Genomic DNA, 12,728 nt, shown 5'->3' on the forward strand with positions numbered 1-12,728 from the left:
GAAAATCTACTGTTATATGAACTTTTTCCTATATCCCATACTATCATTTTAGTTCGTGCTTACTTTGCTAGTGTTTTATTGGGCACCTTATATATAATGTTTCATATAATCCCTTCAATGGCTCTTTTTAAACTTTAAATATAGTTATGTATAATATTATGTTATAGGTGTGTAGTATAGTGATTCACAATTTTTAAAGGTTATGCATTGATAATAATTATAAAATATCAGCTATGTTCACTGTTGTACGGTATATCCTTATAGCTTATTTTATACGTAATATTTTGTACCTTTAATCCCCTGCTCCAATATTGCCCCCCCTTCCCCACTGGTAACCACTAATGTGTTCTCTATATCTGAGTCCTTTGATAACTCTTTGAAGAATCTATACTTATTATCATTAACAATGAGAAGACCGAGACCCAGAAAGATTAACTTAAGTAGCAAATGATAGCTATCTTTTTTTTTTAGAGAAAAATAGAAAATATCTTTTTATTTTTATTTAGGTATGGTTGATTTACAGTGTCATGCCAATTCTGCTATACAGCAAAGTGACCCAGGCATACATATATATGTATATATATGCATTTGTTTTCTCATATCATCCCCCATTATATTCTGTTATAGCTACCATTTTTTGAATATTTATTAACTGGTCTTTATTGTGCTAAGTGCTATGTATGTGTGTGTGTGTATATATATTCATTTTACTTTACAAATAACTATGAAATAGGTAGTAATATGCACATTTTATAAGTTGACTTTATCATAGAATCCATTCATTTTCTCCTACAATTGCTGTTTCTAGAATGTAATTACGTTATTGCATTGACTGCCCACAAATCTAAAGGTATAGCTCTTATCCTCCTTTTCAGGTAAAAATCTTCTCCAAGCTGCTTTTTTTTTTTCTTTTTTGCTTTTTAGGGCCACAACTGAGGCATATGGAGGTTCCCTGGCTAGGGGTCGAATTGGAGCTACAGCTGCTGTCCTATACCACAGCCACAGCAATGCAGGATCTGAGCTGCATCTGTGACCTACACTACAGCTCACAGCAACACCAGATTCTTAACCCACTGAGCAAGGCCAGGGATTGAATCGGCAACCTCATGGTTCCTAGTCGGACTCGTTTTTGCTGCACCATGATGGGAACTCCCAAATTGTTTTTTTTTTCTAGGCTATGGATACATGATAAGTAATGTGCATACTTTATTAGAATAAGTTGGCCTCACATAATAGAATCAACATAGTTTTCTTCCTCATTGTTCGAAATAGATATCTTTAAGTTATGGAAGTTGCCTGAAATCTTGTATGCGTTTTAAAATTTAGTTTATCTTGAAAGGATGGAAATAGAAATTCATGCTGGGTGAAAATAATTATAAAAATGAACACTTCTAGTTTGAACAGAAAACTAAGAACCTTGACTAGCCAAATTTATATTGAGAATTAAATTTAAGTGTCCCATCTCATGCCCAGTCGCCATTCTTCACCAGAAGCACCTGATTTTTACCCTTTGACTAATAATGGAATAACATTCCAGCAGTTTTTAAAAGAAATACTTTTCCCTCTGTCCTGTATGTTGTGTGAGTTTTCCTGTAATTTGCATATTCATTAAAATGAGGCCAAGATTGTTCAGAATTATACCACTCTTTGCCAAGAAGATCTGGTGGTAGAGTGGAGTAATATATCAACACCCCCACACAGTGTTTCGTATGTGTCTCAGCTTTAGAGCACAAATTGTGCTTCTGTCTTGTTTCTTCCTGACCTAAACTATGTAGTTCAGCCATATGTTAGGCTTCATCTCAGCTGGGGCCATGAGCCAAGTGATTCTTTGGTTTAGTTTGTTGTTTAAAAAGATCTCTTGAGATGTAGACATGAAATAAAAAATTTTATCTTTATCTAGCAATTTGAGGAAGATTTTCAACCTGAATACTTAATGCCCATTTGACTTTAGGGTTCTTTTTTTTTTTTTTTTTGTCTTTTCTAGGGCTGCACCCGCCAGGCTAGGGGTCTAATCAGAGCTATAGCTGCCAGCCTACGCCAGAGCCACAGCAACTTGGGATCCGAGCCGTGTCTGTGACCTACACCACAGCTCATGGCAATGCCGGATCCCCAACCCACTGAGCGAGGCCAGGGATCGAACCCGAAACCTCATGGTTCCTAGTTGGATTTGTTAACTACTGAGCCATGACAGGGACTCTTGACTTTAGGATTCTTAATAAACATGTAAATGCTGTTGCTTCTTTTTTTTTTTTTTTTTTAGGACTGAACCCGAGGCATGTGGAAGTTCCCAGGCTAGGGGTCAAATTGGAGCTGCAGCTTCCAGCCTATGCTACAGCAACACGGGTTCCAAGCTGTGTCATTGACCTACACCACAGCTCACGGCAACGTGGAATCCCTAACCCACTGAGCGAGGCCAGGAATTGAACCCACGTCCTCATGGATACTAGTAGGGTTCATTAGTGGTGAGCCATGATGGGAACTCCCTGTAAATGCTTCTTAAAAGCTTATTTACTTTTTAATAATTTTCTCAGAGAAATTGGTTGTACTGAGTACTTTTTTGAGCCTATCGTGATACAAGTTGATTTAAATACTAATTTTTTATAAGGTTACCTAATTTTGTTTTATTGAACCAAAAAGTATATTTTTTTCTTAAATAAGGTGGGAGAAATACACCATGCCTCTATTTTTTATTTTATTTTGCATTAAAAAGATAGACTATCAACCCTAAAGCATTGTAAAAATTTATTTATTTATTTATTTGCTTTTTTTAGGGCCACACCCAAGGACATATGGAGGTCCCAAGCTAGGGGTCCAATTGGAGCTGCAGCCACTGGCCTATGCCACAGCCACAGCAACGTTGGATCTGAGCCATGTCTGTGACCTACACCACAGCTTACAGCAACGCCGGATCTTTAACCCACTGAGCAAGGCAAGGGATCGAACCTGCATCCTCATGGATGCTAGTCGGGCTCGTCAACCACTGAGCAACTCGGGAACTCACAGTGTGGGGAAATTTTTTGCATCCAATTAGAGATCACAATATGTGGAATTAAAAGAACTAAGGTTTTGAGTCCTGATTCTACCCAAACTGTTTCAGCTTCCTGCCTTTTGGAATTTATCAGTTCCTTTGTTTGTTAGGCAGAGTATTCAGATTTTGAACTGCACAGGGTTCAGTGCCTCTAACCCCCACATTGTTCAAGGATCTGCTGTATTTGTTGCTGTTGTGGTATTTGAGTGTAGTTAATAAGTGCTTAGAATTTTGTTTCTCAACTACTTTCACCTTTCAAGGTTTTTGGTTGTTTTTTGGCCACGGTGTAAAGCAGCTTTATGTGGGAATCTTCGTTCCTAGACCAGGCATTGAACATGGGCCACAGTGGTGAAAGCATCAAATCCTAACCATTAGGCCACTAGGGAGCTCCCCAGCTTTCCATTTCATATTATTTACTTTGTGGAGTATATAATAAAATCCTACCTAAGCAGGCCTTGTCCTTTTATGATAGTGATTTTTCTGAACATAGTTATTTTGAAAGGATGTGTCTACCTAGATTATTTATGTTAGTGTGAGTATGTGTTCCTCAGTTATATATCAAGAAATTTTCTTAGTACTTCTGTTATAACACACAAAAAATACACAATTACTAAGGAAAATTTGAAAAATATAGATAACTGAATTAAAAACAACATCTTGTAACCTTTACAACTTAACTTTTTTATTATGGTCTTCTAGTAATTTTTGTATATACTATATACATACAAACTTACTCATAAATGTGGGGTCATGCGATATAACTTACGCTTCATATGTTATTAGTATTTTCTTATTAAATATTTTCCTCTATTAAGTGTAAATAGTATCTTGTCATGTATAAAATTATTTGAATCAGTCATTGGACTTTTAGGTTTTAAAATTTCATCTATGCAAACAATTCTGTTGTCATATGTAATAGTTAATTACATGTATACAAATAGATATTGTTTAAAGGGAGTTTTTGTTGTTTTTTTGCTTTTTAGGGCCGCACCTACAGCATGTGGAGGTTCCCAGGCTAGGGGTCGAATTGGAGCTACAGCTGCCAGCCTGTGCCACAGCCACAGCCAACGCCAGATCTGAGCCACGTCTGTGACCTACACCGTAACTCATGGCAATGCTGGATCCTTAACCCAGGCCAGGGATTGAACCCACAACCTCATGGTTCCTAGTCGAGTTTGCTTCCACTGCGCCACAACAGGAACTAAAGGGAGTATTTTTTTTTTAAAGGGAGTATTTCTTACATTTCTTTGCTTTCTGTGTTCTCAGAGAACAAAATTATAGAATTAGTAGACTATAAATTTAAATTATGAAATCAGTCATCTGAACTAATTAAGGTAATATAATTGTGTATATTTATTCTTTTTCTCTAAGCAGGTTGGCAACATTATACAAATCACCAAGCCAGAAGGAATCTACAGTACTATTTCAAATCACAGTCAGTATCATTTGATTGGAGTGGGATTTTGGTGTTAGTGGGCAGTGATTATCTGAAGATAACATTTACAGATTGGTTCTGTTAACTTCAGTAGGCAGCAAGCATATTTGAGGACAGCTTATGATGCTTAGAACATTATCCCCCAGATAGTAGTGTATATACAGAATACTTTAGTAACAATTGAACTGAAATTTATTCTCAAAGATGGAGGAAATACTTATTTGTAGGGTACTGTGTTCCATGCCATGTGTAATGTCAAGTTGGTAAAGATTTTTAAGGTGAAAGTTGTTAAAGATTTCCAGAAAAGAAAAAATACCAACATTACTCATTTTGATCTATATAAATTATAAATCTATCATAACCACCAAATACATTGCACTTTTTTTTTTAAAAAATTGATGTGTAGTTGATGTATAATATTATGTAAGTTACAAGTGTACCGTATAGTGATTCACAATTTTTGAAGGTTATACTCCATTTAAATAATTATAAAATATTGGCCATATTACTGCTGTTGTGCACCATATCCTTGTAGCTTATTTTGTACATAATAGTTTGTACATCTTAATCCCTTCCATTATTACTGCCCCCTCCCCCTCCCCACTGGTGATCACTAATTTGCTCTCTGTATCTATGAGTCTGCTTCCTTTTTGTTTTATTCACTAGTTTGTTGTTCGTTTTTGTTTTGTTTGCTTTTTTAGGGCTGCACTTGTGGCATACGGAAGTCCCAGGCTAGGGGTTGAATTGGAGTTGCAGCTGGCGCCTACAGCACAGCCACAACAATGCAAGATCTGAGCCGCGTCTGCAACCTATACCACAGCTCCAGCAACACTAGATCCTTAGCCCACTGAGTGAGGCCAGGGATTGAAACTACATCCTCATGGATACTTGTTGGGTTCATTACTGCTGAGACACAATGGAAACTCCCTTATTTTTTAAATTCCACGTGTAAGTGAAATATATCCCACTTTAAAATGTTCATTATCCAGTACTTTTATATCACAGAACATATATTTTTGGCTAAAATAATGTTTTTATCAATAGTGTTGAATCAGATATATTCTTGGTGTTTCATTTTTTAAGAACAAAAATAGAAATAAAGTTTCTGAAACTGAATAATCTACTTAGTCTGTGCACTGCTCAGGTGCATTTAAAGTATCCTAATTAGAGAACTTTATTTTAGAGGATTTAATTGTGAAAGTTTTTCTAAAGTACTTAAGTAATTAGTGCATACTATTCCCTTTCACCTCTTGCAGTAGAGTCACCATGAAGTTTGTTAGGACTGACTTTTAGAGAAAATGTTTTTATTATGCAGCATTATTTCTGTGTATGTATAAGTAAATATGTAAAATACTCTAGATTGAAAAATAGTATAGTTCTGACTTGGACACCTCTCTATAAGGTTTATCCTCTTCATTCACAGTGGCTGATAGCTTTTATCCCAAGAATAAAGTAGCCCTTTTATCAATTACTTTAGAATATTTGGAAGACCAGTTTTTAATTTAGATGTTCTTAAAACATACTTGTATATTTTTTCATCTTGCAGCCTCAGGGATTTAGAGATGCTGTTGTTGCTCCTGCATGTTCATTACAAACAGAAGGTTCATTGAATTCCCGGAAACGGTCACGGGACTCAGAGGAAGAACAGGAATCCAAAGACTAGCCTCAAAGTATACACATGTATTGATGCTGTGAGAGATGCAATGTATACAAGTAGTAGGTAGACTCATTACTTTGAAATATAAATACATTATGATGTGACTGAATTTGGTCTATATTAAGTGAATGGTGAGTGAATGAAGCAGGTCTGTATTAAGTAAAAATAAAATCAATTCTCTGAGCTTTTTTCTAAAGCAGTATTCTACAGTTATATTTAACCCTGTTTTCATTTTTAGTAACATTCAGTAGAGATGATACAGGTATTGCATTTTGCAGATAAGGTAAGCTGATCTCATGTGGCCAACCTGAATACACTATTCAGATTGTTTTTTCCTCCTTCCTTTGCCAGTTGCCTAGACATTTCTGGGAAGAAAAGACTTTTTTCACATTCTTTTAAATGTAGCTTTGGTAATTCTTAGAAAATGACCTCATTCTATTATAAAGAAAAGTCAGCACCATGAGTCAGCATATCATTATATTCGCTTTATGGATATGATACAAATTTTAGATGACCAATCTGATTTTAGTGACCCCAATTCTCAAATCTAAGTCATTTGTTTATTTATTTATTTATTTTTGTTATTTTATAATGTCAAAGGAAGGACTTTGGAATTGTTATCCCATCTATAGCATTGACTGAAACATCTATCTTCCAGAATATCAAATTGATAAACCCACGGTCATTTATTTCTATATTTTTGAAGCATGGTGTGATCCAGTTCTAGGTATATTGACATTTTCCTTTGAGTAATCTTAACATTGCTTGAATAAATTAAAAATCTGGATTCTTGAGTGGTTTCAGAATCATCTAAAAATGTTTTGGTACCTGGTTCTTCTTAGTACTTCTTAATTCATTTACAAACTTACTTCGGCTCCCAGTGGGAGAAAATCATTTAAGTAATTGAATATTATATACTGTGACAACTGTATTTTCCAGATTTTAGTGACAGTTGGTATTTCCTATCCCAAATTGAACACTAAATTCATACAGTTTTAAAAATATAATAATTCTGTGTTTGATTGTATTTGGCTAACCATAGTTTGCTAGGACTCTTCTTTTTTCCCTTTTTTGGTTACCCCATGGCATATGGAATTCCTGGGCCAGGGATAAGATCCCAGATCCTGGGCCACTAATCAGATCCCAGGTCCTAAGCCAGAGATCAGTTGTGGCAACACTGGATCCTTAACACACTATGTCAGGCCAGGAATCCAACCTGTGTCCCAGCACTCCCAGAATGCTGTCAGTCCCATTGAGCTACAGCAGGAACTCCTCTTAGGACTTTTTAAGAGTTAAAACAGGTATTGCTACTATTTATACCAGGACAGTAGACGTAAATCAGGACTGTCTCAGGCAAATCAGGCATATGGTCATCCTAATTATATAAGACTAATTTCAAGTGACTACTTTAGTGTAGGATGACCAATTGTAAATACTTATTTTTGAGGGCTTTAAGGCATATGTTTTTATTATAATTATTGCAGTCATTGTGAAAAATTACCTATAATTAAAAAAAAAATTTCCTTCCCCTCTTTTGGCCACACCCACAGCATATGGACGTTCCTGGGCCAGGGATTGAATCTGAACTGCGTCTGCTGCACAACACCAGATCCTTAACCCTCTGCGCTGATCCAGGGATCTGTCCTGCAATGCCACAGAGACAAATTTGGATCATTGACCCACGCACCACAGTGGGAACTCCTACCCATCATTTTATATTCTATCCAAATCATAACATTGAGAGGGAGTTGTTAAGTGATAAATATCAGTGTTACCAGCCATAAGATACTGTAGGATCTCATTTTATAAAGCATTATATCACGTTAAAAGAACTATAGGACCATAAATACAGACAAAGCCAAGTGTATTTCTTTTTATTTCTTTTTGTTTGCAACTCTTTTTAAATAAAAAGTTCAACATTGTTGCTTTCACTGAAAGGTATTTTTAAAATTATAAACATAATGTACACTTAAACCAATCTACTTGGGTTGCAATAACAAAATACCATAGACTTATACAACAGAATTTTCTCATGGAATTATAAGTTAGAAGTCTGAAATCAGTGTCCCAGCACGGACTAGTTCAGGTGAGGGCTATCTTCCCTGCTTATGGACAGCCACCTTCTCGCTGTGTGCTCACAAGGACTTGCCTAGGTAAATATACATAGAGATCTGTCTTCCATGTCTTGTAAGGCCACCAGTCCTATGAGAAGTCCACCATTATAACGTCATTTAACATTTAATTACCTTCTAAAAGCCCTGTCTCCAAATATAGTCATATTGGAGGTAGGGCTTCAAAATATAAATATTGAGAGGACACAGTTCAGTCCATAGCATACTGTCCTTGGTTGCCCAAAATTCATGTCCTTCTCACATGCAAAGTACATTAATTCCATCCCAACAGCCCCCAAAGTCTTAACTCATTCCAGCATCACTCTGAAATACAAAGTCTCGTTTAAATATCCTCTAAATCAGATACAGGTGAGATTCCAGGTACAGCTCTTTCCAAGGCAATTTTTTTCTCCACCTGTGAAACCAGACAAGTTAAAAGTTTCCAAAGTACATTGGTGGGATAATGGTAGGATAGACGTTCTCATTCTAAAAGGGAGAAATCGGAAGAAAGCAATGATGAGTCCCAAGCCAGTACAAAATTTAGCAAAGCAAATTCCACTTGATCTGAAGGTTTGACATGAATCCTTTTTGGTTTGATACTCTGCCTTCCAGGTCCACTGGGATGGCAGCATCACCTCACAGCTCTCAAGGTTCTGCCCTTGAGGCTCTGCTGGGAAGTCTCACACCCAAGATTCTGGCAGAGGCAACTCTGATTGAAAATGAAGCAGGATCCCTGATGGTGTCTGATAAGCTTTCAGGGTCATTTTTCCCTCTTGAAGAATAGCCTGTGTCTGTAGCAAAAGAGCCTTATCCAGGCCTGTCGTATCCAAGAAGTCTATCAGCCTTCTTTCATTTTGTCCTGTCTCTGTCCCCTTCATTCAAATTGGCACCATTTCTGCTCTTATATAATCCCATAAGCATTTTTGAAGAGTCATGATCTAGCCACACCCTTGATGTCCTCTTCAGAACATGATGTCTTAATTTTTTGCAATTTGGTAAGCTGATAATTTTCCAAATCTTTAAATTCTGATTCCTTTTTGCTTAATTTCTTCAATTAATATCTCTCATTTTACATTTTCTCATAAGCAGTCAGGAGGAACCAAGCCACTCTTTCAATGCTTTGCTTAGAAACCTCAGCTAGGAGTTCCCGTCGTGGCGCAGTGGTTAACGAATCCGACTAGGAACCATGAGGTTGCGGGTTCGGTCCCGGCCCTTGCTCAGTGGGTTAACGATCCGGCGTTGCCATGAGCTGTGGTGTAGGTTGCAGACATGGCTCGGATCCCGCTTTGCTGTGGCTCTGGCGTAGGCCGGGGGCTACAGCTCCAATTCAACCCCTAGCCTGGGAATCTCCATATGCCTCGGGAGCGGCCCAAAGAAATAGAAAAGACAAAAAAAAAATAAAAAAGAAAGAAAGAAACTTCAGCTAAATAGCCAGTTTTCATTACCTGAAAGTTCTGTCCTCCATAAAACACCAAGTTCAGCCAGATTCTTTGCTACTTTATAATAAGGATTACCTTTTCTCCAGTTTCCAGTAACAAGTTCTTCATTTCCATTTGAGATCTCACCAGAATCACCTTTAATATCAGTATTTTGGAGTTCCCGTCATGGCTCAGTGGTTAGTTGACAAATCCGACTAGGAACCATGAGGTTGCGGGTTCGATCCCTGGCCTTGCTCAGTGGGTTAAGGATCTGGCGTTGCCATGAGTGTCGCAGACCGTGGCTCGGATCCCGCATTGCTGTGGCTCTGGCGTAGGCTGGCGGCTACAGCTCTGATTAGACCCCCAGCCTGGGAACCTCTATATGCTGCAGGAACGGCCCTAGAGAAGGCAAAATACACACATACACACACTTCTGTATTCCTAGCATAAGCTCAGATTCTTCCAGCCTCTACCCATTGCCCAGTTGCAAACTTCTTCCACATTTTTAGGTACTCCCTAAAGCAACACCTCATTTCTCAATACTAAAATCTGTAGTAGCTCATGTTGCCATAACAAAATACCATAGATTGAGTAGCTTAAAATAAGTTTATTTTTCTCACAATTCTAGAGGCTAGAAGTCCAAGATCATGGTGCTAGCATGGGTTTTTTTGTTTTGTTTTGTTTTTGCTGTGTGAGAGATCTCTTCCACAGCCTCTTCTCATGATGGTGAGAGATTTGAGAGCATGAGTGAACAAGCTTTCAGGTGTCTGTTCTTATAAGGGTGCTAATCCTATTACGAGGACTCTGCTCTTATGACCTGATTTAACCTTAATTACTTCCTGAAAGCACTGTCTCCAAATTTAGTCACATTGGAAATTAGAGCTTCAACATAAGAATTTTGGGAAGACATAATTCAGTCTGTAGCACTATAGGAAACAAAATATGTACACATTAATTAAGAATTATATTTTAACCTGCTTCTTAAAAATCCTAATATGCGCTCATGTTCCATATTGTTAAATTTTTCTATGAGAGTTATTAGTGGTAGTGCATACTTCTAAAATTTCTTTTTAGAGTTTTAGTTATTTTTATTTATTTTTTGGGAGGCATGTGAAAATTCCTAGGCCAGGGATCAAACCTATGCCACAGCAGTGACCTGAGCCACAGCAGTGACAACGTTGGAACCTTAATCTGCTGAACCACAGAGGAATTCCTAGTTACTACTGTATTTTTGTTATAAAAAACACTTCTAGGGAGTTCCCGTCGTGGCGCAGTGGTTAACGAATCTGACTAGGAACCATGAGGTTGCAGGTTCGGTCCCTGCCCTTGCTCAGTGGGTTAATGATCTGTCGTTGCCGTGAGCTGTGGTGTAGGCTGCAGACGCGGCTTGGATCCTGCGTTGCTGTGGCTCTGGCGTAGGCTGGTGGCTACAGCTCCAATTAGACCCCTAGCCTGGGAACCTCCATATGCCGCGGGAGCGGCCCAAAGAAATAGCAAAAAGACAAAAAACAAAACAAAACAAAAAAAACACTTCTAATAAGCATGTTTCTTTTTATTATTTATGTATTAATTTTTTATGGCTGCACCCATGGCATATGAAATTTCCTGGACCACGAATTGAATCTGAGCCATAGCTGTGACCTATACAGAAACTGTGGTAACTTGGGATCCTTTTCAATCCACTGCACTGGGCTGGGATTGAACTTGCATCTCTACAATGACCTGAGCCTCTGCAGTCAGATTCTTTTTTTTTTTTTCTTTTGCCTTTTCAGGGCCAAACTCTCAGCACATGGATGTTCCCAGGCTAGGGGTCGAATCAGAGCTGTAGCTGCCGGCCTATAGCTGCTGGCCTACAACACAGCCACAGCAACACCAGATCCAAGCCAAGTCTGCGACCGACATCAGCTCACAGCAATACCAGATCCTTAACCCACTGAGCGAGGCCAGGGATCGAACCTGCCTTCTCGGTAATACTAGTCAGATTTGTTTCCGATGAGCCACGACAGGAACTCCTGCATTCGGATTTTTTTTTTTCCTTTTTGCCTTTTCTAGGGCCACAGGGGTCTAATCAGAGCTGTAGCCACCGGCCTACGCCAGAGCCACAGCAATGCGGGATCCTAGCCATGTCTGTGACCTACACCACAGCTCATGGTAATGCCGGATCCTTAACCCACTGAGCAAAGCCAGGGATGGAACCCGCAACCTCATGGTTCCTAGTGGGATTCGTTAACCATTGCACCACGACGGGAACTAATACATTCGGATTCTTAACCCACTGTGCCACAGCAGGAACTCTTAGTTCCTTTTTAAAGAAATTGAAATTATGATTTGAATTAATTTCCTATTTCTGTGGTAATAAATTACTACAGATTTAGTAGCTTAACAAAACCCAAGTCTGAAATCAGTTTCAAAGGGCTAAAATCAAGGTGTTAGCAGGCCTGCATTCCTTCTGGGGGATCTATGAGAAATCTGTTTCCTTGCTTTTGCTGGCTTCTAGAGGCTCCCTGTATTCCTTGGCTCATAGCCCATCTTCAAAGGCAGCAGTGTAGCATCTTCTAGTCTCTTCCTTTTCTTTGTGTTTCCATCGCTTATTTCTCACTCTGTCTCCTCCTGCCTCCCTTTTATAAGGATACTTGTGATGACTTTTAGGACCCAGACGGATAATCCAAGAAAATCTCCCCATCTCCACATATTTAATTTAATCACATCTACAGAAGTCCCTTTGGCATGTTAGCATTCAAAGATTAGATTATAAACATTTCGAGGAAGCCTCTATTCACCCCCGCCAATCGTGTAGCAATATGATTCAAGAAATAATAATCCTTGGGTAATTCAGGTACATATTAAAGTTTGAAAAGCACTGAGAAGTTCCCGTCGTGGCTCAGTGGTTAACAAATCCGACTAGGAACCATGAGGTTTCAGGTTTGATCCCTGGCCTTGCTCAGTGGGTTAAGGATCCGGCATTGCCATGAGTTGTGGTGTAGGTTGCAGACGCGGCTCGGATCCCGCATTGCTGTGGCTCTGGAGTAGGCGGGTGGCTACAGCTCCAATTGACCCCTAGCCTGGGAACCTTCATATG

General features: G+C 38.6%; 1 protein-coding gene across 2 annotated transcripts in view; it reads left to right on the forward strand.

Annotated features, from left to right (window-relative positions):
• RAD51C (RAD51 paralog C) overlaps positions 1-6,304 on the forward strand; it is a 42,027-nt gene extending 35,723 nt beyond the window's left edge. The window contains exons 8-9 of one of the 2 annotated variants that reach the window (XM_047758451.1): positions 4,400-4,463; positions 6,010-6,304. In XM_047758451.1, coding sequence (XP_047614407.1) covers positions 4,400-4,463; positions 6,010-6,126 — 181 coding nt within the window. In that variant the 3' untranslated portion in view covers positions 6,127-6,304. The remainder of the gene's footprint in view (positions 1-4,399; positions 4,464-6,009) is intronic. The other variant, XM_047758452.1, reaches the window with a different exon arrangement.
• Positions 6,305-12,728: the final 6,424 nt, after the last annotated feature.

This window comes from Phacochoerus africanus, chromosome 14 (assembly GCF_016906955.1).
Source record: "Phacochoerus africanus isolate WHEZ1 chromosome 14, ROS_Pafr_v1, whole genome shotgun sequence".
NCBI lineage: Eukaryota > Metazoa > Chordata > Mammalia > Artiodactyla > Suidae > Phacochoerus > Phacochoerus africanus.